Consider the following 27,962-nt stretch of genomic DNA (forward strand, 5'->3'; position numbering starts at 1 on the left):
TAAGCCTATGTTCCTAGTAACCTTTCGTCGCCCATGCTGTCAAAGTAGCACGGCTGTATGTATACTGTACCATATTGTAAACTGCTTGGGTTTGGACCAGTCGCGATTTCACCCAAGGGGCTGACAAACTATTCTTTTATAATAGACTGGGAAATTGATGTGAACGAATATTACATGTACAATGCGGATTCCATGTTCACATTGTGCAAACCTCGCTCACCTGCAGCGATACGCCGAAGGAGCTAGGGAAAACAAGACCTTCACAAGGCACCCAGTTCCTCCATGTTGTCCCGAAACCTCCGCGACAATTTCCCCTGTTTTGGTGAAACCCATAACCCAAACATGCCATCTTCCCGCTCTTGGGCACTAAAAACAGCAGAAAATGTGTTTCATCATAGAGCGCAACAACTTTCAGCGCGCGAACAGTACTGACTTGGATCTATCACCTGGTAGGCTCCTGCGAGTTGATTTGTTTGCAGGCGGCTTCCAAGCCACAACTTAACCAACCGGTTCCTGTCACCTTGAGCACAGTACATGTTCTGAAGCACATGGCTCAACGTTCGGACTCTCAGACCAGCGGGTCCTTGGTTCACTTCGCCATTAGCCGGACGAGTGTCACTTCCGTATTTGCCCACGACAACCAAGATGACCAACGACTCGAGTCCTTATCAGTCCACCATATCGCTCACGCCGTCGGACTCGACGCAGCTTCAGGTGGTGGCCAAGGCAATCCTCGACGCCAACTTGGACCGGTATCAGCTCTTCTCCGACGTGGAAAATGGCACAGTGGACCCGAGCATGTGGAAACTCGTGAAGACCAAAAACGACATGAGCGCGTACATGCAGCGGCAACGACGACACGTCTCCTTCCCATTCCAAGTCAACCCGAGTGACGACAACTGCGCACTTCAGTCGTTGCTCTGTGTCGGCTCAAGCCCCGGCACGCTGGACAGTGTGATGCGCGGAGTAGGAACCCCCCGCGAAGGCGACATCAGCCGCGCTGTTCTACTCACGACGATCTCCAAGCCAACAACGAGCGACCCGTTCAAAGCCATGACGGTGAAGTGGATGGACTTGGACGTGCGGTTCCAGTCCATGGGGCTCGTCAAGAACCACGACTACGTCTACGTCGAAGCCACTGGCGTGTTGCACCTTCCAAGCGGCGGTCGACTGGGATACCAGCTCTTGCACTCGGTCGACGTTCCAGGAGCTCATGAGCTACCCGGACTTGTCCGTAGTAAACTATCTGTGTGCTCATTCTACCGACAGATCAAGGAGAACGCGGTGTCCGTTTACTCGCTGGGAATGATGGACTCTATGAGCGACCGAGCCAGACGCGCAGTGGCGCCGCGCTTCATCAAGCTCATGCTGCCTACGCCGCCGACGCAATGCCGCGGTGACGCGATGCGGTTGTCACTCGCGTCCGCCAAGCGCTACATCTCCATGACCCTGGCACCGCAGAGCATTGGCGACAACTGCGTTATCTGCTCGAAGCGCGTCCTGAAGCTGGGGAAGCTGCTGAACCGCAACAGCTCGTGCAGCGTGTGCTCCGGGTGCGTCTGCAGCTCATGCAATATCAAGAAGAACGTGCGACTTGTGAGCTCCGACATGAAGGTCACGCGACGGAGACTCGTCTTCTGCTCGCCGTCGCCGTGTCTCGAGAACGCCATGGCGCAGAACGAAGCCGAGGTGTCGCTCATGGACAACAATGGCGGAGTCGCGAGGTTCTACACGGCCGACTACCGCTCGGTGACGCAGTCGCAGTCGAGGTCGAGGATGACTAGTGTGTCGTCGTCCATTGTTTGCTAGGCTAGGTATCTAGAACGAGATAGTGTATGGTTAAACTCTATTGAATGTCAATGCGATCGTTTTACGACTACATACTACCCGTGTTCTGGTAGCGCGTCTGCATCCGCGTCTCGTACTGAGTGGGCTGCAACGAGTGCTGCGCTGATCTCCGATGCTGTGCGTACACAGCGCACACAGAACGTCATCTTCTCCGAGGTCACGCCTGGCTTGTAGGGCGACACCTTGAGCATCTTGTGGACAACTCGGCAGCTCGAGCACACGCGCGCGCAGCAGACGCAACAGATCTTGTGGATGTCTCCAGGCGCCGCGGGTTTCACGGTGCGTTTGCATAGTGAACACTCCTTACAGCTTCCACTTGACTTTAATGGAGGGGTGGCGCGTTTGAGCAGATACGCCAGCTTGTACATCTTGGCGCACTCGAGGTTCTTGGGGATGGACATGACGATCTCAGTGACTGTCGAGACCACGAGAGACTCCGGTGCGTCCCCCATGGCACACACGAATCCCCGAAGAAATACGTCGACGACGCGCTCGGAGCGCTGTCGATAGAGGTAACAGTACGACAGTCTAGCTCGCACAATACCGAACTCCGTCAGCTCGTGGACGTCTGGGAGGTCAATAGAATGCTTCAGGTGATACCCCAGAGGCTGTTTAGCTCCGTCCGGCCCCGTGATAGTCGTAAAGCCCGTCGTCTCGAGGTATACGATGTCTCTCACCCTCATAACAGTCCCAACCAGGAACGGATGAGCCTCAACTGCCCATTTGACAGCAACCTCGTGGAACGGCTGAGACGGTGAGGGCTACACGAGTTAACCGAGCATCGCCCAATCCACATAGCCATCCTCCACCATGGCAGACTTGAGCTGCATCCTCTGGCTTGTAGGCGTTTGCAGTCCGAGCATACAGTCCTCGACAGTGCCATCCAAACTACCGACTGCCAGCATGAGAGACACCGCTTCATTGCCACACTGGTTCCCCAACAACCGCAAAGCATTCACCCGATCTGCTGTCGCCGCCGCCCCGTACAGCTTGTAGTGAGCTTCTTCCACTCGCTCAGATCAACTCGTTCATGGTGCGTCGTCAAGAAGTCGTAGTAGTAATCGCGAATTTCACGCACCACGCTAGTTGCGTTGTTCTCGAGTGTTTGGACTTGCTCAAGTGGTAGCTCCACCACGGGGAAGATGTTGCGAGGCAACGGGAACTGCATGAGGAACTTCCGCTGCTTGGTTGGTGGTGGCGAAATGTTAAATGGCCGCATCGGCCGTCTCCGCAGCTCACTCAATGGCGAAGTTGGTGCGTGTGCAGGCTGTGGAGCTGCATCGCTTCACGCAAGCGCTGTATCCCCAGGGGCGAAGTGTGGTGCAAATCCCCGCGCACGATCGTGCCTAACCTCGTTGCTGGAGTTGACGACGTGTTATCGACTCGTTATCATGGTCTGCTTTGTCGCTAACCTTGGTGCCCTGAGTGCCAGGCGTCTTGAAGGAATGGCACGGCACGACGACGCTGCAGCGACCACGACCAGCTCCATCGCGGGATGACCATCGATTGGCGAGATCGTCCCGATCCGGAGTTGGTGGTAGGTCAGGCGTATCCACGATCTCCACTACTGCGCAACGTCGTCGGACTAGACAATGCTGCTTTGTCACCACGCACGTGTCCTAGCAGCAGCATTGCAAGTGGTGCTTGGTTGGGCTGTAGCACAACCGAAAGTTTGATAAGGTTTGTTAAGTTTACCACGTGGCCACTTCACCTTGGAGGCCGTCACATCAACCTCTTAATACCTCTCCCGATATAGCGCTCGAGAACTTCTGGCTTCGGCGTGATGGAAGAATGTGGGCAGTGCCGAAGTTTCCAGAGAAGAGAATAGAATAGAAGAGAAGAGAAGCACGCGTCCACGCCACCTCGCGAGGCGCTCGTCCAGCCGACTCCAACGCCAAGCTCCACCTCTCAAGACCATGACTCAGATGAAGACGAACGACGAACTTCTGCACCAATACACTGAGAATGGCAGTCTCGGGATGGAGGAGCAGCGCCAACCTTCTCTTCCAGCTGATAGTGGCAGTGATACCGTCCAAGTCGCAGACGTTGTCGTGCTCTCAACGGAAGAGCTGACCCCTGTTCCGGAAGCTTCAAGCGCGTCGGTGGATGACAGCGTGCACATTCTGACCAAGACGACAACGGACTGGCTGCAGCTGTACGAAGCTGTCGTGATGCTGCGCCGGATCGTAGTGCACCACAGCGAGGCGATCACCACCAAGCACGTCGAGGAGTTCCTGCGACCGCTTGCGCTGGAGTGCGACAGTCTCCGCTCGACTCCGTCGAAGAACGGCCTGCTGGCATGTGCGGAATGCTTCCGGTTCCTACCTCGATCGGTTCTGGAGCGTCCGTTGCTCGGCGGTGCACACCCGGAGGTGTTGGACGTCCTCCTCCGTCGCTCGGTTTGTGAGAAGAAATTCCTGCGTGACGCGGCGGCGACTGCAGCTGAGGAACTCGCAGCTCACTTGGCTGGACTGCCGCTTCTCGCTGCTGCTGCGCGGTATGGTACCAACAAGAATGGCAAGCTGTGCGGGACGGCCGCGAAGATCATAGCGTTGAGTCTGCTGCAATTGCAACAAGACCAGCAGACGCTGGCTCACAAAGGCAGCGAGTCTTTGCGATCGGTGTATCGAGCGTTGGCAGCCTTCCGAGAGAGCAAGGACGGCACGGCACGCGCTGAAGCTACAGCGAGTTTCCAGCGACTGGGCGAGCTGCTGGGTGCGCAGGAGCTCGAGTTGGGCTTGAAGGACGCGTTACCAGGCGCTGGCCAGGCCGGAGTCGTGGCTCGCATCCTGAAAGACGCGTTTCCTCGGACCAACGTCGCCAAGGCGCGTGAGGTAGGACGCCAACGGACGAGCAGGGACGGTAGTAAGACGGTAATAAATCGAGGACTTCAAGAAATCAGTGACGTGTTGCCTTGACAACGGAGGATGGCACTGAGTTGGCCGTCATGGTGCATGAGCAGGCGATGCAGCAGTCAAATTCAGTTAAAAGAAGCGAATCTTCCTGCCCACTTCTTTTGTCCGGGTTTCTCTAACTAAAGCAGAGCAGAATCACCTGTGCTTGTCAACGTTGGCGCCGCCGCAGTGAAGCGCAACACTCGCGGACTGCTTCAAGTTCCCCATCGCTTGTGTTTCGCGCTCGCCCTCGCATTTTGTGCGGCTTGAACAGCAATTGCAATTGCACCAAGTTCAACCGCCGGATCGCGGGGGATGGGCGCGACCAGTGATTGGGCAGCGATACCGCCGCTACAGTCAGGGAGGGAGGTCGTCCCTACACTATTCTGTCTTCACTATGCTGGACCTTGCCGACTGATCACGACCTTCCTCCTGACCTCCACACCACTTCATATCAACATCATCACTAAATATCACAGGAATTACACTATAGCCAGGTTGTTTTGTATGCGTCTATCGATCCATATTCAGCCATAGACGTGGCAAAATCAACTATACCCAGCTGGGAGGGATTCCCAGCATCAGCCTCTCCAGGGCGAGTCCAAGCACCAAAGACAAGCTGCACCCCACGTTTCCGTTGGCTCGCACCGCCACAAGCCAAGGACGCTCCTCGTCGACAGGTAAGCAGCCCCAAGCAACCCTGGCAGGGGCAAATCGCTCCCGACACTTAATAGACACGCACTGCAATGTCTGCTTGGAGGAGGGAAAGGATTTGACCCGATAATGGAATGATACCGTGCTGACCCTGTGTGTATCAATCGCCTCATTCGCAGACCTTCCTCGTCGTCCGCACCTCCTCCTCAACCTTAATCCTCCAGTCATGCTGCGCAACCTGGCCCTCCGCTCCGTCCGAACGACGATGCGCAACGCGCGCAGCATCGCGTCGGCCTCGGAGCTGTGGAAGAACCCGCGCAGCTCCAAGTTCTCCATGACCAAGATCGTGGGCACCATCGGCCCCGTGTCGGAGCAGCTCGACATGCTGCAGAAGCTCACGAACGAGGGCCTGCGCATCATGCGCATCAACTTCTCGCACGCCGAGTACGACGAGGCGCTGCTGCGCGTCAACAACCTGCGCGCGTGCCGCGGCGTGCACGCCGAGGGCAAGGCCAAGTTCAACCTGCGCGCCGTGCTGCACGACACCAAGGGCCCCGAGATCCGCACGGGCAAGATGGCCGACGGCAAGAAGATCAAGCTGGAGAAGGGCAAGTCGGTGGTGCTGACCACGGACCCGGCCTTCGAGCTCACGGGCACGGCCGACAAGTTCTACGTGACGTACCAGCAGCTGGCCGAGACGGTCAAGGTGGGCGACACGGTGCTGCTGTCGGACGGCCTCATCCGCCTCACGTGCACGGCCGTGGGCCAGGGCGAGATCACGTGCCAGATCGAGAACACGGAGGAGATCGGCAACCGCAAGGGCGTGAACCTCCCGGGCCTCATCGTGGAGCTGCCGGCGCTGTCTGAGAAGGACAAGCGCGACCTGGACTGGGGCGTGGCGCACGACATCGACTTTATTGCCGCGTCCTTCATCCGCAAGGCCAGCGACGTGCACGAGATCCGCGCGTTCGTTGACGAGTGCATCAAGAAGCACTGGGCGCACGAGCCCAAGTACATCGCGCCCAAGATCATCTCCAAGGTGGAGAACCTGGAGGGCGTGCAGAACTTCGAGGAGATCCTCGAGGCCTCGGACGGCATCATGTGCGCGCGCGGCGACCTGGGCGTGGAGGTGCCCGCCCAGAAGGTGCTGACGTACCAGAAGATGATGGTGGACCGCTGCAACGCCGTCGGCAAGCCCGTGATCGTGGCCACGCAGATGCTCGAGTCCATGCAGAACAACCCGCGCCCGACGCGCGCCGAGGTCTCGGACGTGGGCAACGCCGTGCTGGACGGCGCCGACTGCGTCATGCTCAGCGGCGAGTCGGCGCAGGGCAAGTACCCGATCGAGTCGGTGGCCACCATGAACACGGTCATCAAGGAGGCTGACGAGCTGCTGCTGCAGCCCACGTACCGCGCCAAGTTCCAGTTCGACCCGCCCACGTCGGACGTCGAGTCGGCTGTGTCCTCGGCCGTCAAGACGGCCAACGAGATGCACGCGCAGCTCATGATCGTGCTGACCGCCACGGGCTACACGGCGCGCAAGGTGGCCAAGTACAAGCCCACCGTCCCCGTCATGTGCTTCACCGACAACCTCAAGGTCGGCCGCCAGCTCCAGATCCACCGCGGCCTCTACCCGGTCGTGCCCGACTACCTCGAGCGCCGCCCCACCACGGCCGAGGCCATCGCACACGCCAAGAAGATGGGCTGGCTGTCCTCGGGCGACCGCGTCGTCGTCATCAGCGGCGACAAGCTCTCGGACGACCTCGGACGCGAGATCGTCATGGGCGTCGCCGACGTGCAGTAAGCAGTTCGTACTGAGGGGATAACAACCCACGTATAACTCGACAATACACAGCGTTAGAATGTTTTGTATTAGCCCCGCTAGCGGCTTACTACCGTTCCTGCTCGTCCGTTGGCGTCCTGCCTCACGCGATCTCGCAGCGAGTCCGTACGAGGACGCGCCTTGGCGACGTTGGTCCGAGGAAACGCGTCTTTCAGGATGCGAGCCACGACTCCGGCCTGGCCAGCGCCTGGTAACGCGTCCTTCAAGCCCAACTCGAGCTCCTGCGCACCCAGCAGCTCGCCCAGTCGCTGGAAACTCGCTGTAGCTTCAGCGCGTGCCGTGCCGTCCTTGCTCTCTCGGAAGGCTGCCAACGCTCGATACACCGATCGCAAAGACTCGCTGCCTTTGTGAGCCAGCGTCTGCTGGTCTTGTTGCAATTGCAGCAGACTCAACGCTATGATCTTCGCGGCCGTCCCGCACAGCTTGCCATTCTTGTTGGTACCATACCGCGCAGCAGCAGCGAGAAGCGGCAGTCCAGCCAAGTGAGCTGCGAGTTCCTCAGCTGCAGTCGCCGCCGCGTCACGCAGGAATTTCTTCTCACAAACCGAGCGACGGAGGAGGACGTCCAACACCTCCGGGTGTGCACCGCCGAGCAACGGACGCTCCAGAACCGATCGAGGTAGGAACCGGAAGCATTCCGCACATGCCAGCAGGCCGTTCTTCGACGGAGTCGAGCGGAGACTGTCGCACTCCAGCGCAAGCGGTCGCAGGAACTCCTCGACGTGCTTGGTGGTGATCGCCTCGCTGTGGTGCACTACGATCCGACGCAGCATCACGACAGCTTCGTACAGCTGCAGCCAGTCCGTTGCCTTCATCAGAATTTGGATGATATCGTCCACCAAGGTACTCGAAACTTCAGGAACAGGGGTCAGCTCTTCCGTTGAGAGCACAACAACGTCTGCGACTTGAGCAGCTTCATTATCTCCGTCCGCAGGAAGAGAAGGTTGGCGTTGCTCCTCCATCCCGAGACCTTCATCTTCAGCGTATTGGTGCTGAAGTTCATCGCCCGTCTTCATTTGAGTCATGGCCTTCTTCGGAGATGGACCTTGGTGTTGGCTGGACGAACGCCTTGTGGGGAGACTTGGACTCGTGCTTCTCTTGTCTGGAAACTACGGCACTGCCCACATTCTTCCGTCACGTCGGAGTCCGAGCCAGAAGTTCCCGAGCGCTATATCGAGAGAGGGAAGGACGCGGCTTCATGCGGCTTCATGTGACGCTCTCCCAAATACAGACCAAAAAAGGTAGCCAATCTTATCTGCGCATAAATTTAGTCTGGACAAAGAATAAGTGGTGTGTTTTTCCGGACTAAATTTAAAATATGCGACCTATATTTGGTAGGCCCGATCAAATCTGAAATAGGTTTGGAGACCATAAAACTTCCAGATTAAAATATGGCATCCAGAAATAGGTCACAAAAATAGTCTGAAACAACTGTCTTAAAATTTGTGTCAGCTTCAAACTGCCACGACCTACCTCCGTCCTTGGGCGCCTTCCAAAACCCTCACCAAAGGTCGCGCATAAAAGTTTAATCCCGGAGAATTGTTTGATGAGACCACTTTTTGGTCTCATCAAACAATTCTAATGCGACTCTTAACTAGCAACGTGATTAAACAAGTGACTGAACTCCACTATATTCGAAGGTCGCGTTCCAGCAACCGTTTTGGGGCGCATTAAACGCTTCGGTAATTTAAAATAAATTACGGATTAAACTGATCAAACGGTTTTATATGGCTCTGACCGCGCCAATCGATACATCGATGGTATTTTTCCGAGTTGCAACGTCACGAGTCGCCAAAACGCTTGGCACTCGGGTCAGCGAGGCTAACGACAATGGGTGCCCTGTACGAGGTCAGACACGACCTGCGCGGTCTTTTGCCCCACTTCATCGCTTGCGTGATACAGCAACTTACCCTTCGTCTCCAGCTCCAGTGCAAGCTGCAGAACCCATGACGATCCTTGCGCCAGCAGATATAATACATCTACAGTACGTAGAGACGGCATCGAGCAGGCAAGAGAGACTGACTGTCGGCGTTGATGGGCGAAGTTTCAGCTCTGCCCAATTCACATGCGTACAGTACTCGCGAGTGGCTTGGCTGGAGATAAGACACCAGGGCGCAAAGAGCACGCAAGCTTTTGCATTGACGACGGCCCCGTCCGTGCCTCGGATACCTTGAGCACTTCAGTAGGTCAGTACACAGTGAGTTTCACACAAGTCACCTCTCAACCAGCCCGCCACCAGTCTCACGCGAGGAGCAAGACAACCCCTTCATGAAGTTCCCACTGCCTCGCAACCTCTTCCCCGCGGTGGAATTGCCGCCCGATGAAGCTCAAGCGCTCGAGAGCTACGCGGCCAGCGTGGTGCGCGAGACGCGCGACTACTATCACGACTTCTTGACGACACGCCAGGGACAGGTCGACCCGAGCGAGTGGAAGAAGCTCAAGCAGCAAGACAGCTTTACGCTCTACAAGCAGTACGGGGCAGCGGCGGTGGAGCGGAGGAGCGTGTCAAGGCTACGAGACCCTCTGCGCGACAACGAAGTGGTGCCCCTCATGCTTGCAGTCGGCAGCTTGGATGGAACAGTTGAGGACTGTATGCTCGGACTGCGGACGCCTACAAGCCAGAGCATGCAGCTCAAGTCTGCTATGGTGGAGGATGGCTATGTGGATTGGGCGATGCTCGGCCAACTCGTGTAGCCCTCACCGTCTCAGCCGTTCCACGAGGTTGCTGTCAAATGGGCAGTTAAGGCTCATCCGTTCCTGGTTGGGACAGTCATGCGGGTGAGGGACATCGTGTACCTCGAGACGACGGGCTTTACGACTATCACGGGGCCGGACGGAGCTAAACAGCCGCTGGGGTATCACCTGAAGCATTCTATTGACCTCCCAGACGTCCACGAGCTGACGGAGTTCGGTATTGTGCGAGCTAGACTGTCGTACTGTTACCTCTATCGACAGCGCTCCGAGCGCGTCGTCGACGTATTTCTTCGGGGATTCGTGTGTGCCATGGGGGACGCACCGGAGTCTCTCGTGGTCTCGACAGTCACTGAGATCGTCATGTCCATCCCCAAGAACCTCGAGTGCGCCAAGATGTACAAGCTGGCGTATCTGCTCAAACGCGCCACCCCTCCATTAAAGTCAAGTGGAAGCTGTAAGGAGTGTTCACTATGCAAACGCACCGTGAAACCCGCGGCGCCTGGAGACATCCACAAGATCTGTTGCGTCTGCTGCGCGCGCGTGTGCTCGAGCTGCCGAGTTGTCCACAAGATGCTCAAGGTGTCGCCCTACAAGCCAGGCGTGACCTCGGAGAAGATGACGTTCTGTGTGCGCTGTGTACGCACAGCATCGGAGATCAGTGCGTCGCTTGTAGCCGTCCACTCAGTACGAGATGCGGACGCAGAAGCACTACCCGAACACGATGTCCTGCTCTGGAGTATCGACGTCGCCAGCTCGATCAACTCGTACTCATCGTCCGCGAAAAGTGAGAGCGAAGTGCTTTCGGATAAGTTTGTGTGTCTTTGGCACATCGGCGCAATGTTCTAGCTCAAGCAAAAAAGAAGATAGGGGAAGTAGCTGTTCGAAACGCTGTCGCTATGGGGAAGAAGAAAACGAACTTGCTGGCGACCGACATTTTCATGGCGAAGTTTGATCAGGCTCATAAAATTGTTGTCCATGGACTAGAAAGAAGTACGTGCACGGGGACATTTCGAAGAATCCATGGCCGTCCTTGCCTGCATGAGCTCATGCGTATCATCGACTCTGAAGGTCTGCTAAAGCTGGAGCCACTGCACTTTGATCGCCACTGGTGGCTGCCATCGGCTCTCAAGAGTGCGCCTCCACGCATCATAGAGCCTGCCTCCCCCCGCAGTGGACGACAACAAACCCAACATGACCCCCACCGAGTCGGATACGGCATTCACAGTACACGCCGCAAGCCTTCCAGATTCGAAATCATTGAGCAAGACCAAGCAGCCGCAACAAGAACCCCAGCGCAACTATCGTCCTTTCAAGCCCTTCTCGACTGCGATGATACCGAGTTCCAGCAGGTATTCTGTCCGCCCCGTACGTGGGGTTATGCCAGACTGCGAGCACTAGACGAATGACCGCTTTGACTTCAAGGTGCACTTTGATCTGTATTCTAAAATACATACACGTATCGTTATCTCGATCTTGCGTTGACTGTGAAGTCAAATCATTCATGTGGTGTTACTGCCATCGTATGCTCTGCTCCGGTGCTCCGCTTTCGATGCTCCCTAGCTTTTCCCGATAAACTTCAGTACAAATTGCATTGGCGTCAAGCATAAGAGTTGGCTATCGACCATCATCAAGAACTGAGTGCAGGAGTGGGAAGCGGGTGCCTCTCCCTTTCAACAGCGAACAGCGACCGTAAACTACGACCGTATCGACCTCATTTGACAACTCGCTCGACAGCCAGCGAGTACTAAGGTCAACAGTGGCAAGATGAAGGGCCGATTTGTCGTTAACCCGTTCCAGCAGCTCAACCTGATTGCAGCCGACCGCTCGAGCCTTGTGGAGTTGGCCAACCAATGCATCTCAACCAACCTGGAGTACTTAACGCACTACCAGACCAACAAGCGCAGGGTCAACCCAGCTCACTGGAAGTCGCTCAAGGAGAAGGAGAAGCTCAAGGTGTACACGGAGAAACCCGAGGGCGCAGCAGCAGCCGCAGCTTCCGGCAATGAGCCGACCGGGTCTGGCCTGCCCATGATCCTCTGCGTCGGTACGAAGGAAGGCAAACTGGACGACCTCATGTACGGCGTTGTCAGCGAAGACCTCGAGACGATGCGCATGAAGGCCTCGTACGTCGACGACTTTAGTGGAGCGGCTGTACTCGAGTCGGTGGTGCTGCCGTCGCTCGAGGACCCGTGCCAGTCGCTGGTGATCAAGTGGATGGAGCTCGACATCCCCTTCGCCTCCACGAGTCTCGTCAAGAACCGCGACTACGTTTACCTCGAAGGCACAGGCTTCGTCACGACCTCTAAGGGTGAGCGCATGGGCTACCACTTGCTGCACTCGGTCAACTTCCCAGAGACTCACGGTCTACCCAACCGCGTCCGTGGCAACCTCTCGATCATCGCCTTTTGGCGCCAAGTTGGTGCGAATACAATGGAAATGTACGCGACTGGAGTCATGGACCCGGTGGACGCTGGACTGGTGCGTAAGCTGGTGGTGTCCAACATGGCCAACCTGTTCCTCTCGAGCTTGAAATACGCCTACTGCGGACAAATGCGCAAGCTCTCGTACATGCTCGAGCGACGCTACGAGGAGTCGAAGCTGCATGGGACTCCCAACAGGAAGAACGTGTGCGTAACCTGCTCGTCTCCGGTTACGACCCGAAAGCTCGGAGACTTTGGCAAGAGCAACAGCTCGTGCAAACTGTGCTTCGGCTTCGTGTGCCACGCGTGCAAGATCGTCCGTAAGCTGAGCTTCGTGGACCCGGACTTGCTGCTCTCTCAGCGCAAGGTGACGTTCTGCACCGCGTGCATCAGCGAGGTGACAAGCATGAGTGCGCTTGACGTTGCTCGCACGTACTTGCTGGCAAGACAGCGTCACCAGGATGCGAACTCAAGTGCAGACAGGGCCCTGTCTTCAGGAGCAAACAGTACCGAGTTGTCGTACTCGACTGGCAGTCAATCGGACCTTGGTGGTCGCTAGAGTGTATAGACTGCTTAACAAGACAAGAAATAAAATTGAGCTGAGTGTTAGATCCGAGTGATCTTCGAATATACTTACGGGCAAACAACCGCAGTACACTACTGTACTCTCCACAATCATCAGCCAACTTCACTCCCTATACTCGCACGAGCGTCCATCTTCTCGGCTGGCTTTCGCCTCGAACGCGTTGCGGCCAACCGTAGGAAGCTTGAACGCTTCACGTTGAAGCGGAAAAGGATCACTCGTCAGGATTGGAGATCGACAGCAGGTGTCTGGACATCGCCTGCCCCAGCTCAAGGACGCCATGATGCGCGCGTAGAATATTGCCGGGTGCATTAGGTGATGCCTTGACTCAAGGCATCACTCTTGGCAAATGCGTAACCCCCATATGCTGTTGCATATGGGGGTTACGCATTTGCCAAGAGTATTGATATGAGGCCGGCAGAGGCAGGTGGCCCAGCTGACGCTTTGACGCTCTTCTTGAGCTGCAGCCGAGATCAGAGCGGCACCACCTCCTACACTTACCAGCGGTCGACGTCGGGTCGTCGCCCCGGCTAACGCCCGGACGTCCAAAAGTCGTCGAGGGACACCCAGTCGACATCCAAAAGCATGTCACTATTGCGAAATAGGATCCTTAAGACACCGCGAGGTGGCGCACCCTGCATTAGCCTCATTGAGGGACGTGAGTACATACACATAATGTAGACTGGTAGTAAAGCGCGTTCTCAGTGAAACTGAGAGGGGCAACTTCTCCGCTATAGATCGCGATAGGGTCGGGTACAAACACTGCCGACGTTATAATGCTTGCGATGACCTACATGTGAGCCCGTGTTCCACTCAATCAATCTCGTAATTGGATCTAGAGATGTATGCAGTTGCGCAACTCCCAGACGACAAAGGAACCATTGAAGGCGCGTCATGGTCTGGTGTATTCGGCCCAGCCGGAGACGACGCCTTTGACAACATGGCTGGCGCTGACACTCAAGTCGCTGTCTGAGCGCAGTCAACACTTGCTAGGGCGTCTCATGCAAGCTACTCAGCTTAGATCAGCGTCCACCCCATATTTTGTAGTTCATCCGGGGCATGGACATCCCATCGTTCAGGCAGACTCGCTGCTAGCTGGTCTACAGTGTAGACCAAAGGTGTAGACTCTACAGCATTCGATAGCGGAGCTCTTCCAAGTGAAAATCATTATCGTACTTGGCTGTTTGTTTGAGTCGCGGATACAAGTTGATTGAGGCAATGGGCACGTCTGAGGTCAGGAGATTTCATTGGCTTCACCAAAACTCCTTTTGACCAATCAGCAGAAAGTCGAGCGGAGGATGTCGGCTCGACTCGAGCGGACCCACGGACGTCGACAGAAAAAGACGTCGGGTCAAGGTCAAAACCCTCGACGTCGACAGCTCTAGCTGTTACCCATAGCGTTTCGTCGCGCTACGGTGTCTTACCTGATACTGTACACGACCCTCGAGCAATGAGTACAGCTCCAGATGCCAAACCTCCAGCTGTGCTGCATAACTTGCGCTTGATTCCGGCCCCAGTTGCTGTCGTGCTCGAGTGAGTACTGTTTGGATCGTGTGAGCCTCCACCTCGCCTCCTATGCCTCTTGGCAGCACCACACATCCCTCACGTCCGCTCTTCATTCCCGCACTTGCTCCATCGCCAGCACCCCCACATACAGTACATTCCAACGGAACCCAACAATGAAGGGCCGATTCATCGTCAACCCCTTCCAAGAGCTCAACTTGACCGCCGCCGATCGAACCTCCCTCGAAGACCTGGCTAACCAATGCATCACCACCAACCTCCAGCTCTGCATGAAGTACATGTCGGGCTCAAAGCGTTCGGTCGACCCGCACCACTGGAAGCCGTTGAAGGAGAAGGAGAAGCTTAAGGTCTACACCGAACGCCCCGAGGGAGCCGCGTCCGCGATTGCGTCCGGTAACGGTCCCACAGGCTCCGGACTACCTATGATCCTGTGCGTCGGCACCATGGAAGGCAAGCTGGAAGACCTTATGTTCGGAGTCATCAGCGAAGACCTTGAGACGATGCGCGTCAAGGCCTCGTACGTCGAGGATTTCAGTGGCGCGGCTGTGCTGGATTCCGTCGTGATGCCAACGCTCGAGGACCCGTTCCAGTCGCTCGTGATCAAGTGGATGGAGCTCGATATCCCCTTCCACTCGACTAGTCTGGTCAAGAACCGCGATTACGTCTACCTCGAGGGAACGGGCTACATCACCACTCCGCAGGGCGAGCGCATGGGCTATCACTTGCTACACTCCGTCAACTTCCCACAGACTCACGCGCTGCCGAACCGTGTTCGCGGTAACCTCTCCATCGTCGGCTTTTGGCGACAGATCGGCCCGAATAACATGGAGATGTACGCGACTGGAGTTATGGACCCGGTTGACTCTGGCTTGGTGCGTAGGCTGGTGATCCCGAACATGGCGAATGTGTTCCTGTCCACGTTGAAGTACGCGTACTGCGGTCAGATGCGTAAGTTGTCGTTCATGCTGGACAAGGCTTACACCGACTCGAAGCTGCACGGCGCTCCGAACAAGAAGAGCGTCTGTGTCACCTGTTCGGCACCGATCTCGGGGCGGAAGCTTGGGGACTTCGGCAAGAGCAACAGCACGTGCAAGTTGTGCTTCGGGTTTGTGTGTCACGCGTGTAAGATCAGCCGGAAGCTGAGCTTCGTTGACCCGGACATGCTGCTGTCGCAGCGGAAGGTGACGTTCTGCACGGCGTGCATCAGCTCCGTCACTAGTGTCAGCTCTGTGGACTGCGCGAAGGCGTTGCTGCTCAAGAACCACAGGGCCACCCACTATAGTTTCGAGCAAACGCTTTCGTCCGAAGGCAGCGGCGAGTATTCCTACGCGAGCACGCAGTAGGCGTTAGATTACAGAGTTGTGCTCGCCGTGGACACGAGGTTTTAGGCACTGAATGAATGAATATGCTTTATCTTATCGGAGTATTTGAACCATTCATCAAACGATACCATCACGGAATCAATGTTTTACTCGATAACCATCATGCCATTGACGTATCAAGCGGTAATGGAGAGCTGAAATGCGTCACGAAATCATTTTCGTCGCCATATAGAGCCAGATGGACTGCGTGTCTTCCTACGAGGGATCATTTGGGGGATCGGATAGGTGAATCGCAACCTCACTTGGCAATCTTTGGGCCAACCGCCTCGTCAGCCATGCGGCAATTCTTCACCCCTCTCCTCCTTCTCGTCACTTTCGCTGCTACAGCTTCGGCCGACGTGAATGGAAGTTCGACTTCGCCTAGCTTGAAAATTGACTCCGCAGGCGGCGAGACTGCTCGGGATGCTATCGAAGCTAAAAAATCCTGTAGCAGGATTCAAATTTCGGAAGACTGAGGAGGAAAAACAAATTGCAATGTGGCTGAAGGAGAAGAAAACACCGCTCGAGGTCTTCAATTCCCTGGGGTTGGATACAGGAACGAAGAATCTTCTAACGAACCCGAAGCTCAAGACTTGGAGTTTCTTCGTGCTGGATTACAACTGGAAGAGTCCTGGCCAGGCAGCGAGCATGACAGCGGTAATGACAAAGACCTACGGAGACGAAGCTGTGGCAAGGAAGGCCAGCGGAAGAAGAACTCGGGGGTGAGGACAGTCGCCAGGGCGCTTCAGGCGGAGCAATTTGAGGGGTGGTTTCTCAAGGGACTGCCCCCCGACGTCGTGTTCAACGTGTTGAAGCTTGACAAAGTGGGAGCTGATAAACTCCTTTCCGCCCCAACTTTCAAGGTTTGGTACAACTATTTCCATTCGCTGAACCGGTACAACACAAACAAGGAGACAGATATGATCAAGCACTTGCAGGGTGTTTACAACGACGTCCCATTGGCGAAGGCGATCGTGGTGGCGAAGAAGGACAAGGCCACGCAGGCCATTGCAACCAAGCTACGGCAAACGCAGTTTCAGAACTGGCTGGTTGAAGGGAAAACCCCCCACGCGATCTTCCAAATGCTGATGAAGGATAGGATGCATTGGACGCACGAGGATGTATACTGGGGGTACAAGGCGTTCTACACGAACATATCGCGCAAGGTGAACGGCATTTACACTGTAATACACGCCGACAGATCTTTTGATATCGGTAACTCAGAATGCAGCCATGGTACCGTCGATACTCTCGTCGGACGAGGCAGCGGGTTGCCCTCAAGTCATCGCGGTGTTGCAGTTTGATCACGATTAGGCTCGTCACTACGAATACATGTATACATGGCCTTCCATCGTACACTTGAGTTCAACAATGATTTATGGCTGCAGCAGATCGAGATACGAAACATGCCCCGTTACCGCACAAACCAAGGACATGTTCGGAACTTGTGGGTACGAAGTACAGTACAACGAGGCAGCTCACTATATTGAATCTCCTTCTGCCACCTGCCTCGAATCGCGGGACCCACAGACTTGGATGCTTGTCCACGTTGACAACGGAATGATCGCTCGTCAGGATTGGCGCTTCAACAGCAGCAACGTTCGTCCCACCCTCAACATGGTGTGCATGTGCCTTTGAGCAGCCTAGGGGGTCGAGGTTCGAGGCGGGTTTTGCAGCTTAAGCATATGGGAAGTATTGAGTCACCCCTCTGAGGCTGGCGAGGTCGCTATTAATAAAGGGAGAGCCCCCCCCCCCTCTTCCTCTTGAGGAAGGCTATCCCATTGCGATCTGCCGCCTGCGTTTCACCTCGCTACGACGTCGGACCGCGGCGAGCAACGCAGATGTCAAATTGTCATGAATAAGCAGCTGGGCTGCATAGTTACGCTGGCCTCGCTTGGGTTGATCCCATGCTCGCGTTGCACTCTTTCGTCCAAGTGACCCTTGCCTACAGCTCTCTCATTCCAATACTTGCCTAGTCTCCAGCAACGCAACACACCCAGCAGCCCCCATTGTCAACATGAAGGGCCGGTTCCTCGTCAACCCCTTTGAAGAACTCAACCTCACTCGAGCCGATCGCACTTCCCTCCAAGAGCTCGCCAACCAGCGCATCCTAACCAACCTCCAACACTGCATGAAGTACATGTCCGGCTCAACGCGTTCAGTCGACCCGAGTCGCTGGAAGCCGTTGAAGGAGAGGGAGCGACTCCGAGTGTTCACTGAGCGTTCGCATGCTCCTGTTACGGGCGATGAACCGACGGGGTCGGGGCTACCGACGATCCTCTGTGTCGGTACTATGGAGGGGAAACTCGACGACCTCCTGTTCGGTGTCATCAGCGAAGACCTCGAGACGATGCGCGTCAAGGCCTCGTACGTCGAGGATTTCAGTGGCGCGGCTGTACTCGACACAATCATCACGCCGACTCTGGAAGACCCGTTCCAGTCGCTCGTGATCAAGTGGATGGAGCTCGATATCCCCTTCCACTCGACTAGTCTGGTCAAGAACCGCGATTACGTCTACCTCGAGGGAACGGGCTACATCACCACTCCACAGGGCGAGCGCATGGGCTATCACTTGCTACACTCCGTCAACTTCCCACAGACTCACGCGCTGCCGAACCGTGTGCGCGGTAACCTCTCCATCGTCGGCTTTTGGCGACAGATCGGCCCGAATAACATGGAGATGTACGTGACTGGAGTTATGGACCCGGTTGACTCTGGCTTGGTGCGTAGGCTGGTGATCCCGAACATGGCGAATGTGTTCCTGTCCACGTTGAAGTACGCGTACTGCGGTCAGATGCGTAAGTTGTCGTTCATGCTGGACAAGGCTTACACCGACTCGAAGCTGCACGGCGCTCCGAACAAGAAGAGCGTCTGTGTCACCTGTTCGGCACCGATCTCGGGGCGGAAGCTTGGGGACTTCGGCAAGAGCAACAGCACGTGCAAGCTGTGCTTCGGGTTTGTGTGTCACGCGTGTAAGATCAGCCGGAAGCTGAGCTTCGTTGACCCGGACATGCTGCTGTCGCAGCGGAAGGTGACGTTCTGCACGGCGTGCATTACTTCTGTTACGAGTTCCAGCTCCGTGGACTGCGCCAAGGCGCTGATGATGAAGAACTTCAAGGTCAACCACTCGAGCTTCGAGTCGTCGTCGGACGGAAGCGTCGAGTACTCCAACTCCAGTATGAAGTAACTGAAGGCTTGTTTGGTTGATAAGTTTGTTGTGCGTTTCAATATAGACTTTTTTATCTCCGAGGACGATGCATTCTTCTTATCTTCTTAGTACTGCATTCAGTACTGTACCCGATATCACGTCTTCGAATCAATGATAGTCCCTTGAAGCTTGAAACTGTCGAGGATGTCTTAGGGCTTTTGGCAGTTGAAGGCACAGTCTTATCTCCCGCTTTGAACACTCACCTGCCTGCTTGGTCTTATCAAGGGTTACCCGATTGCGCTTCTAGCTTACCAAGTCACAGTCAGTTTTCAATCCACTTCGTTCTTCACATTACTCAGAATCAGCCATGGTGAAGGGGCGATTCATCGTCAACCCGTTCACTGAGCTCGCGCTGACCGAGCACGACCACGAGCAGCTCAAGGAGCTCGCGAATAACCTCATCCTGGCCAACCTCGAGAAGTACACGACGTACCAGGACGAGAAGAAGAAGGGCGTGGATCCGCGTCGCTGGAAGCTCTGCAAGCAGCGTCAAGGCATCAAGATGTACGTCGAGCGTCAAGGAACTGCGTCGGCGGGCGAGAACATCACGGGTAATGGCTTGCCGCTGATTTGGGGTATCGGCAACAAAGAGGGCAAACTGGACGACCTGATGTTCGGTCTCGTCAGCCCCACACTCGAAGCCATGCGCGTCAAGGCCTCGTACGTTGACGACTTCAGTGGAGCTGCTGTGCTCGACAGCATCGTCGAGCCCTCGCTGGACGAGCCGTTCCAGGCGTTAATCGTCAAATGGATGGAGGTGGACATCCCCTTCGCCTCCACGAACCTCGTCAAGAACCGCGACTACGTGTACGTCGACGCCACGGGCTTCATCCGCTGGAGAGATGGCGAGCGTTTGGCGTATCACCTCATGCACTCGGTGAGCTTCCCGAAGACACCCGATCTGCCCAACCGCGTGCGCGGCAACATGTCCGCGCTTGCGTTTTGGCGCCAAGTTGGGCCGAACACTATGGAGCTCTTCGGTACGGCCGTGATGGACCCTGGTGGTGACATGATCAAGAGGATCGCTGTCCCCAACATGGCCGGAGTCTTCTTCTGCACGCTGAAGTACGCCTACTGCGGCCAGATGAAGAAGCTCAACTTCATGCTGGACAAGAAATACGCCGAGTCCAAGCTACATGGCGCTCCAAACCGGAAGAACATTTGTGTGACGTGCTCGGCCCCGATAACCGGCAGGAGATTGGGCGACTTTGGCAAGAGCAACAGCACGTGCAAACTGTGCTTCGGCTTCGTGTGCCACGCGTGCAAGATCGTCCGCAAACTGAGCTTCGTGGACCCAGATCTGCTGCTCTCGCAGCGCAAGGTGACGTTCTGTACTGCGTGTATTAGTGAGGTCACGAGCATGAGCGCCTTGGACGTCGCGCGCGCGCAGCTTCTGGCCACTGGGAAGGTCTACCGACCGCATTCGGGCTTCCAGTCCTCCGTGTCTTCGGACGGATTCAGTACTAATAGTATGGTGTCCGACTATTAGGCATGCTTGGCCGAGGAGCAGACTTGCGTACAGCTGCTAGTTGGAACTCGATATGAACTCTACCTAGCGTCGACGAACCTGTTCAACGTGCTTAGTTTCAATGCATATGAATTTCTCTCGTGTTGTGGATTTTTAGGATCTGGTCGATTCAAATACATGTACATGTAGCCGCATTTGTTAGGACAAATACGAAAATATCATGTAGGTACGTGAGTGCCAATCCACGGCGGTTTTTGTCTGGGTGTGGAAGAGCACTTCGAGGTAAGGTAAGTGGGGTTGCGACGTTCTTGATGTGAACCTCGCCGAAACGTCTGGCAAACAAATAACGCAGGCGACAAGATAACGCGACATTGCTTTGTGGTTGGATTTGTCTCAGAGGTCTACAGTAGCCCGTTTGGAGTCTTGTACACCGTCGCCCGTTACCATCAATCACCCCAGCACCGCGCGGGAATGGGGCGGCCATTCGGGAATTGGCTTCCAGCCTTGAGTCCTCTGCACGAACTCAAAAATGCGTCTTCGTTGGAAACGACGCAGCACTTATCGTTACCCTTCCTGTTAGGTTCGATCGAACCGCCCGACGCGGCGCAGGCCTTCTGGGTGAAGTCGGCCGTCAAGAAACCCGAGCTCTCAGCGACGGGGTTACCATTGCTGTCAGAGACCGCTCCACTGCACTGCAACTTTGCACCATGGCTGGAGGAAGAGGTCAGAAAACATAGCAATTGGATCCAGCCATTGACAGGCACTTACACAGGCAACATCACAGCGGCGAGAGCAGCGAGGACGATCTGGAGCTTCATTACGAGGAGCGTGCGGAAGTCCCAAGTGTGCAGCAGGTGAAGTTTTCGGGAATGACCTACAGGTATGCTGGTCGACGCCGTGCCGACCGGCACTGCCAGTGTCGAAAACGGCCGCGAGCACTACATACAAGTCGTAGTAGAGTACAACCGTCTGTAGTGTTGTTTGCCTATTTAAGCGCTGACTCGCCAATTGCTTACATCAGAGCCTGACCTCCCTTATGCTATAGCCTATCTAATGCGTGGAAATATGATTGTTATGTAAGCACCGTAGTTCCTCTCTAAAATCGCATTATTGGAAATGCTTCGTTTTTGTTAATCCGTATCCAACCCAAGAAAAGGCTCGGCGACAACGGATGTTATCCGTGTGATCCGATTGCGCACGTGTTATACGATACCGTAGCGTACGTGTTATACGATACCGTAGCGTACGTGTTATACGATACCGTATGTTACGCACGTGTTATACGATACCGTAGCGTACGTGTTATACGATACCGTATGTTACCCTATCGGATCACACGGATAACATCCGTTGTCGCCGAGCCTTTTCTTGGGTTGGATACGGATTCACAAAAACGAAGCATTTCCAATAATGCGATTTTAGAGAGGAACTACGGTGCTTACATAACAATCATATTTCCACGCATTAGATAGGCTATAGCATAAGGGAGGTCAGGCTCTGATGTAAGCAATTGGCGAGTCAGCGCTTAAATAGGCAAACAACACTACAGACGGTTGTACTATACTAGTAATACAACTTGTAGTGCTCGCGTTACGGTCCGTAACACATATGGTAGAATATCATCAAATCTCCGATCGCACTTAAGATGATAGGTATACAAATCCCCAGTCAAGCGCGGTCGGAGCATAACAGTATTACCCTACCCCTTCCCAAAGTGATATGCATACACAGTCCAAGAAAGATTAGTCGTCCCGTTTGCTCATTGGTCGGAGCCTTGGGATGGATGGCACGGAGCGAGCGTAGCGAGCCCCCGCCTGCGGTTTGACAGTCCGTGTGCGTAGCACGCGGCTACAAACCCAGGACCCAGCAGTGCTCTACCTAGCAAGCGAAGGCGACGCGTGCGAGCCGCAGCGGGCTTAGGGTTCTGGTCCAGCGAGCGCAGCGAGCCTTTAGGGGTTTTAGGTTCGCGCGTAGCGCGTAGCTGGGTGATAGTTAAAGGTGACCCCCTCCTATCCGCATGTTTTGTGTTCGAGTCGGAGAAAGTCGGAGGGTCGGAGGTTTTTGGGTATGGAAACGGAAAATGTACAGCCCATGTTTTCGGATTGGAGGGGGTGAAATGGCCCGCAAATCTATCGTGATGCAGAGACCAAATCGGCATCAGTGGCGTTTGAGAAGCATGAACAACCCGCAAACGTATTAATAGCCCCAAGCAAGGCTTAGGTCTACAGTTCCCTGCCTAGCGCTGGGCCGGCCTTCTAAAGGTTTTAAGGACAGGTAGAGCCACATTTAGCAGCTCGATTACCCAGTTCCCAGGGATTTGCAATAGATTTGGGTGCCATGACACCCGTCCTGAAAACCGAAACAGGGATGTCCATGATTTCAGCATGTTTTACATGTTTGGAGATCTTACTCGGTTTTAGTATGTCTTTATCCCTAACCCTATTCCGAAACATGGGCTGTTGGGCCAGCCATATGGAAACATGACTGTAACAACATGGATGAGTCCTCACGCTTAACCCTTACCACTGCCAAAGATGAAACCACAGTGCCCGCTCTGTTGGGGAAAATAACAGAACCCGTGGTCAGGGGAACGTTTTTAACACTGATTCTTTCGTTGAAAGGCGACAAAAACAGCCGATTTGCCTGAACGGAGGTGCCTAATTAATTGGCACTCCCTCTGATGGTGCTGTAACTTGGCAGGTACAATGGTGAGGGACCATACAGTAATACGGTAAAGTTTCACGAGGAAAAGACTGGTGGTTCATCAGATATTCGGTCGGGAAGAGCGGAATCGACTTTTTTCTCTACTAGGAATTAAGCATGTCGTCTTCTGATAAAACATACCTCTCTTTCTGTCTAATTTGTGATTGTTTTAAACCGTATAGCGACTAACGTAAACAGTAATGTTAGGGAAAGAATGGTCCGTGGCTGTGTTAAAATAATACAGAAGTGAAAACTCGAGGCCGACTTAGTAGTTCACCTACCCCTGCCCATCTCTGGAACACCCGACCGAGAACCAGCACCTCAATCTCAGCAGGAAAGTGCTGTCAAAAGCGGCTCGGGAGGCTGTGCCGGCCGAGATTGAAGTCTATCGCGAAAAGCTGCTGCCCATTTTTTCGTTTGCGGAACAGCTCGTGTGTTTTGGACGAGACCGCTAAGGATGACCGCCATTCTCAGCGGCGGTATGGCTGGTCGAAGCGCAACACACGCGCAGTAGCAAGGATGCCCTTTCTCCGCGGAAAGAGACTATCGATTCTAGCTGCACTCGACGTCCATGGGTTTATCGCGTGGGAAAGTACTGAAGGGACGTTTACAAGGGAGAAGTTTCACGCTGCTTTTGTAAAGCACGTGATTCCACGACTTAACCCGTGGCTGCTTCCGCGCTCCATTGTGATGATGGATAACGCCAAGATACATGCGTATCTGGAGATTCAAGATGCCGTTCACCAATGTGGAGCCCGGTCGATTTTCCTGCCGCCGTACTGCCCACAACTCAATCCGATAGAACCTTGCTTTGGACTGCTAAAGCGTTGGCAGCAGAAGCATGCCAACTTGGTTTTCCATATGTACCCAGATCGAGTTTTGGAGGTCGCTATGCGAGCGTGCACACAGCGTGCAGATAAAGGTTGTTTTGGCACTTTTCACCACTGTGGTTACATGGCCACTGGGATCCGTCACCAATAATTTGATGAGCTAATGCAAACCAGTGCTGGATTTGAGTAACTATCAGTACAAACATATTTCTCTTTACTCTTCTTAACTGTTCGCTTGCTTCAGCTAGTCCGTGGACATTTCTTCGACATGATCTTCCGTGGACATTTCTTCGGCATGATCTTTATCGTCCATGCTTGCGTTGGTTGGTTGAGCTGGTGTGAACTCGTGGTACATCCCTTGTGAAAAAATGTCATGATCAGGCAGTCGGAGGGCTCAGCGGAGGGACAGAATGCCGACTTCCAGCGGCATCCACAGCCCGTTCATCCTTACCTGGATGACTGATGTCGCTGGGGTCTCGTGCTCAGCGTCGTGCTGCTGCTGTAGGGCCTCTCGCTGTCGATCCAACTCCATGGCCTGTGCAGTTGTATTGTCTTCTGGAACTTCGAACGGCGCTGATTCCGGCCTTCGAGCGTTAACAACATCGAGGTGGTGCTCGGTGATAGCCCCGAACTGCACAGCATTGGCTACCTCGAATGCCATTCTCTGTACGCGAGCTTGCTGAACGCGACATGCCGTGGCGCGGTGAAATTGCTCCGGTTGTGCGGCACGCTGGACGTAGAGGAAAGCTTCAAACCGAAAGTCGCCAATTCGCCGTAGATCATCTGGCGTCAGCAGCTTCCAGCGGTACTTTAGAGTAGGGAGGAAATTTTCATGTGTCAGCTCGATATATTTTGCTTGCGGGTCGTTTTTGGTTCGGCGTAGGTAGATTGAGGGCTCAGCAGGTAGTGCTAGCGGCGTTTTGGGGGCGTTAGGGCTTGCTACTAGCGCTGTGAATCTAGCGATGCACTTCTCCTTGAAAACAGCGTATCCCTCTCCAACTTCAAACTTGACGTCACTTTTCCACCCACCGCGAGCACGACCGAGTGGTTCACCAACTCGAATTTTCAGTAGTGCAATTGCTTTGACAGGTAACGGGGGAGAGGGCATTGACTGCCCATGGCACATCCTCCGCTAGCTGGGTTGTGGCGCTCGACGGATTATCTCGCGATGCTTGGCGCTGCAAAATCCTAGCCGAACCAGCACTTGTATCAGCCTCATGGGCAGCAGACAGGGGCAACAAAGCGGTCGCAGAACTATCTGCAACTGAAGGGGTATCTAAGGTGTGGTTAACGTCCATAATGTCAGTAAAAGTAAGATGAGAGAGAGAAACCTGAAGTGCTGCAAAGCCCTCCTTGCAAATAGAAGTATGACCTAAAGTTTCTGTAATGCAAAACAGCAAAGCGCACACAGGTGAGAATGGTATGTACCAAGAATAGGCAATGTCTATTACGTACCGAAATATGCTATTCTCTCGTCTTCAGAACCAAAGCCCGCGTCCTCGGCGCTGTTCCCAACATCCCTCCGGTCTAATCCAGGCCACGCAGGGTGATGACCATCGCCGAGGCGGACAACGAGCCGCCGGAGAGGAAGACTCGGGCCGGGATGGTGTGATGCATATACTCCTGCGCGATCACGAACTAGATTGCGAGCCGCGCCGTCCCCACGATAATGTGCATGAGGGCGACCAACGTCAGCGCCAAGGTGAAGAAACCCACAGACATGCTCGTGGTGCTTGGCGTGCAGCTGTCCCGGTACAAGAGCTGGTCCATCGCACTGTCGACCTCCTCGTCCTGAAGCCGTGCAGATACTTGAGCCACGGTTTCAGCACGTGCGGCGGCACCTGGTCCACCTTGTTGAGCACCAGCACGAGCTTCTTGCCGTGGCGGTTGCCGATGGCGTCCTCCATGTCCAGCGTGCGGCAGCCCATGGGGTCGCGCGGTCTCCATGCCATGGCTTCACTGGGACAGCTCCCGACGTCGCCTCAGAAGACGAACACCAGAATGAGCTGTACGAGCGCGAGGTCGTGTTGCATCATCTGAGTCAGCGAGATGCACAGAAAACACGTCGCCATCAGGCAGTTGGGCGCGCTGTGCGTGCAGCAGCCGCAGAGACCGACCTCCCACTTGCCGACCGTGATGCCCAGGTCGTCCTTGTAGGTTAGCTCGTCTTCGACGTGGATGTCGATGGGTCTTCTGCGCGACGGCGGTGTCGATGGCGAGGCGTGACCGCCGCTTAGCTTGCGTAAGTAGTGTGCGCGGCTTGGTGGGGCTCTCCGCTCTTCTACACAGTAATGCGCCTCCGTATTGTGTCCCGAGTGGGAACGGTGGTCACCGTCTCGGGTACGGCCGCGGCCGTCCTCCGGCAGCCTGTCAATCAGTGCGTGGACTACTACTCGAGGATCAGCTGTTCGAGGATGAGCTGACTGAGCAGTCATCGGACTTTAGCTAGGATTAGCTGGCGGCGGGCCAGTTGCGTGGGCGAAGAGTCGTGATGGAAGCAGTGGCGTGTTCCGCAAGTAGGCGGTGACGTGAGGAGACAGGATGGAGGTCACGAGCGCTGCGTGGCTCGGGGCGTGAGCCTTGACGTGAGCCAAGGGCGGAGGGGTGAAAGGAGGTGGCCATGGGTTCGGGGGCGGCGGTGTGTCGACGCTCAAGTTGAAGAGAAGCACGAGAGAGCGCGGGGCGCAGTGCTCCGTGCCGGGTAGGTTGGTCAGTCGTAAATTTGCCGTGGAAACAACAAGTTGAATCTTTGCATTTAACTTTGTTGTATTTCATACCGTTCCTTACTTGTCCGTACCGTCCTACTTCGTTCTCGCAGCGGCAGCCGTCCCTTCCAGGGCGACTCGCGACAATTGCCTGCACAGTGGACGAGCAGACAGTGGTGGGCATCTTGTCTAGATAATGCAGGGGACGTCAGTTTCACTACACGTGGGATGACTAGCTTGATGCACTCACGTACCTCGTTCATGCAGCTACAAGCACGTCATGTTCATGCCGCCTTCGGCTTCTCTCGCTGGCTGCTCGGCTGTGGTTGGCTACGATTTGGGCCTCCAAGATAGAGTGCCCTAACCCTTTAACGAGCTCGTTTTAGCAAAACGGGTCCGTCCAAGATGAGTAGCTAAAACGAGCGTAAAAAAGCTGAAAACCACAATCCCAATCTTTAGGCTATTACAAGCATAACAACAAAAAGAGCTCGAGAAGCGAGGTCGTTACCGCCTCACCACTGCTACTACGCTACAGGTTGTGTGTTCTAGTTGTTGTTAGTAGTGTTTACCTACATATTTAGACACAGCAGCACTCGAAATACATAGGTGCGGATATAGTTGGTCACAATCGTTCAGATGTGGCGTCGCCTTTCAACGCGAGAATCAGTGTTAAAAGTTCCCCTGATCACGGGTTCTGTTTAAAAACTACTTACTTCTCTGTCCCACCCATTTATAGGTATTTCATAAAACGGGGCATATTTTTGCTTCTACTGCATATTTTCGAGCAAGTGAGGTCTTGATACAAAGCTTACAGCAAGGCGCATACGCTTGATTTTGCTGTTCACACCTGTGCAAGAATTGATGCGATCACGGCAGGTTTACTGCTACCGGTTTTAGTCCAAACAAAGGTTTTTTCGTAATTCTAACAAAAATTAGCGATAATTCATCAGAATTTCAGGATGGCTGATCTTGCCAGTCTTACCTTTGCGAACCAATGAAACAGCGTGAAAAGCTCTCGTGACCGAGATATTTCGCCTCAAAAATCGTGAGGTTTTTCTGAAATGATTAGCCAAAAATACAATTCGTCCCTAACCATTGTCAAAAGACCAATCAGATTCAACGTGGGGCACACAAAAAAACTCACTGACTATAAATTCGTGGGACAGAGAAGTACATGTTAAAAGTGCAGAAGGCATGGTAAAAAGTGTCTGATGCCGATCAAGTTTT

At 54.7% G+C, this 27,962-nt stretch overlaps 14 protein-coding genes across 14 annotated transcripts; 9 read left to right on the top strand and 5 right to left on the bottom strand.

Moving 5' to 3' along the window:
• Positions 1-645: 645 nt before the first annotated feature.
• PHYSODRAFT_252880 (hypothetical protein) lies at positions 646-1,809 on the top strand (the record flags this gene model as incomplete). The annotated part of the gene is made up of 1 exon (XM_009529868.1): positions 646-1,809. One exon carries the CDS (start codon positions 646-648, stop codon positions 1,807-1,809), a length of 1,164 nt encoding a protein of 387 aa, XP_009528163.1.
• A 74-nt stretch (positions 1,810-1,883) lies between these two features.
• Positions 1,884-3,067, bottom strand: PHYSODRAFT_332808 (hypothetical protein; the record flags this gene model as incomplete). Its single annotated transcript, XM_009529869.1, has 3 exons — positions 1,884-2,609; positions 2,658-2,764; positions 2,836-3,067. The coding sequence occupies 3 exons, from the start codon at positions 3,065-3,067 to the stop codon at positions 1,884-1,886; spliced, it is 1,065 nt and encodes a 354-aa protein (XP_009528164.1).
• Positions 3,068-3,827: 760 nt separating this feature from the next.
• Positions 3,828-4,766, top strand: PHYSODRAFT_509667 (hypothetical protein; the record flags this gene model as incomplete). Its single annotated transcript, XM_009529870.1, has 2 exons — positions 3,828-4,404; positions 4,450-4,766. 2 exons carry the CDS (start codon positions 3,828-3,830, stop codon positions 4,764-4,766), a joined length of 894 nt encoding a protein of 297 aa, XP_009528165.1.
• A 798-nt stretch (positions 4,767-5,564) lies between these two features.
• Positions 5,565-7,200, top strand: PHYSODRAFT_560503 (hypothetical protein; the record flags this gene model as incomplete). The annotated part of the gene is made up of 1 exon (XM_009529871.1): positions 5,565-7,200. The coding sequence occupies exon 1, from the start codon at positions 5,623-5,625 to the stop codon at positions 7,198-7,200; it is 1,578 nt and encodes a 525-aa protein (XP_009528166.1). The 5' UTR covers positions 5,565-5,622.
• Positions 7,201-7,277: 77 nt separating this feature from the next.
• On the bottom strand, positions 7,278-8,201 carry PHYSODRAFT_508947 (hypothetical protein; the record flags this gene model as incomplete). Its single annotated transcript, XM_009529872.1, has 2 exons — positions 7,278-7,582; positions 7,628-8,201. The coding sequence occupies 2 exons, from the start codon at positions 8,199-8,201 to the stop codon at positions 7,278-7,280; spliced, it is 879 nt and encodes a 292-aa protein (XP_009528167.1).
• Positions 8,202-9,507: 1,306 nt separating this feature from the next.
• On the top strand, positions 9,508-10,779 carry PHYSODRAFT_252993 (hypothetical protein; the record flags this gene model as incomplete). The annotated part of the gene is made up of 3 exons (XM_009529873.1): positions 9,508-9,829; positions 9,980-10,155; positions 10,195-10,779. The coding sequence occupies 3 exons, from the start codon at positions 9,508-9,510 to the stop codon at positions 10,777-10,779; spliced, it is 1,083 nt and encodes a 360-aa protein (XP_009528168.1).
• Positions 10,780-11,697: 918 nt separating this feature from the next.
• On the top strand, positions 11,698-12,912 carry PHYSODRAFT_505827 (hypothetical protein; the record flags this gene model as incomplete). Its single annotated transcript, XM_009529874.1, has 2 exons — positions 11,698-12,060; positions 12,130-12,912. 2 exons carry the CDS (start codon positions 11,698-11,700, stop codon positions 12,910-12,912), a joined length of 1,146 nt encoding a protein of 381 aa, XP_009528169.1.
• Positions 12,913-14,615: 1,703 nt separating this feature from the next.
• On the top strand, positions 14,616-15,803 carry PHYSODRAFT_509788 (hypothetical protein; the record flags this gene model as incomplete). The annotated part of the gene is made up of 1 exon (XM_009529875.1): positions 14,616-15,803. The coding sequence occupies one exon, from the start codon at positions 14,616-14,618 to the stop codon at positions 15,801-15,803; it is 1,188 nt and encodes a 395-aa protein (XP_009528170.1).
• Positions 15,804-16,316: 513 nt separating this feature from the next.
• On the top strand, positions 16,317-17,135 carry PHYSODRAFT_332813 (hypothetical protein; the record flags this gene model as incomplete). The annotated part of the gene is made up of 3 exons (XM_009529876.1): positions 16,317-16,478; positions 16,517-16,987; positions 17,046-17,135. 3 exons carry the CDS (start codon positions 16,317-16,319, stop codon positions 17,133-17,135), a joined length of 723 nt encoding a protein of 240 aa, XP_009528171.1.
• Positions 17,136-17,838: 703 nt separating this feature from the next.
• On the top strand, positions 17,839-19,008 carry PHYSODRAFT_332814 (hypothetical protein; the record flags this gene model as incomplete). The annotated part of the gene is made up of 1 exon (XM_009529877.1): positions 17,839-19,008. The coding sequence occupies one exon, from the start codon at positions 17,839-17,841 to the stop codon at positions 19,006-19,008; it is 1,170 nt and encodes a 389-aa protein (XP_009528172.1).
• Positions 19,009-19,639: 631 nt separating this feature from the next.
• PHYSODRAFT_506063 (hypothetical protein) lies at positions 19,640-20,518 on the top strand (the record flags this gene model as incomplete). Its single annotated transcript, XM_009529878.1, has 1 exon — positions 19,640-20,518. One exon carries the CDS (start codon positions 19,640-19,642, stop codon positions 20,516-20,518), a length of 879 nt encoding a protein of 292 aa, XP_009528173.1.
• A 333-nt stretch (positions 20,519-20,851) lies between these two features.
• Positions 20,852-21,353, bottom strand: PHYSODRAFT_560508 (hypothetical protein). The gene is made up of 2 exons (XM_009529879.1): positions 21,266-21,353; positions 20,852-21,208 (listed from the first exon to the last, which is right to left on the bottom strand). The coding sequence occupies exons 1-2, from the start codon at positions 21,313-21,315 to the stop codon at positions 20,944-20,946; spliced, it is 315 nt and encodes a 104-aa protein (XP_009528174.1). The 5' UTR covers positions 21,316-21,353; the 3' UTR covers positions 20,852-20,943.
• Positions 21,354-24,424: 3,071 nt separating this feature from the next.
• PHYSODRAFT_301481 (hypothetical protein) lies at positions 24,425-25,982 on the bottom strand (the record flags this gene model as incomplete). The annotated part of the gene is made up of 4 exons (XM_009529880.1): positions 24,425-25,086; positions 25,118-25,411; positions 25,486-25,774; positions 25,806-25,982. 4 exons carry the CDS (start codon positions 25,980-25,982, stop codon positions 24,425-24,427), a joined length of 1,422 nt encoding a protein of 473 aa, XP_009528175.1.
• Positions 25,983-26,015: 33 nt separating this feature from the next.
• PHYSODRAFT_364743 (hypothetical protein) lies at positions 26,016-26,222 on the bottom strand (the record flags this gene model as incomplete). Its single annotated transcript, XM_009529881.1, has 1 exon — positions 26,016-26,222. A coding segment is annotated over one exon (207 nt), but the record flags the coding sequence as incomplete, so codon positions are not given.
• Positions 26,223-27,962: the final 1,740 nt, after the last annotated feature.

Source organism: Phytophthora sojae (assembly GCF_000149755.1).
Source record: "Phytophthora sojae unplaced genomic scaffold PHYSOscaffold_5, whole genome shotgun sequence".
Taxonomy (NCBI): Eukaryota; Oomycota; class Peronosporomycetes; order Peronosporales; family Peronosporaceae; genus Phytophthora; species Phytophthora sojae.

What these genes read in the sequence shown, in the direction of transcription:
- PHYSODRAFT_560508 (XM_009529879.1), bottom strand. Translation starts at nt 21,315, where the DNA reads ATGAAGCTCCAGATCGTCCTCGCTGCTCTCGCCGCTGTGATGTTGCCT. An exon ending in GCCGCTGTGATGTTGCCTGT is followed by an intron (nt 21,209 to 21,265) that starts GTAAGTGCCTGT and finishes CTCTTCCTCCAG; the next exon opens with CCATGGTGCAAAGTTGCAGT.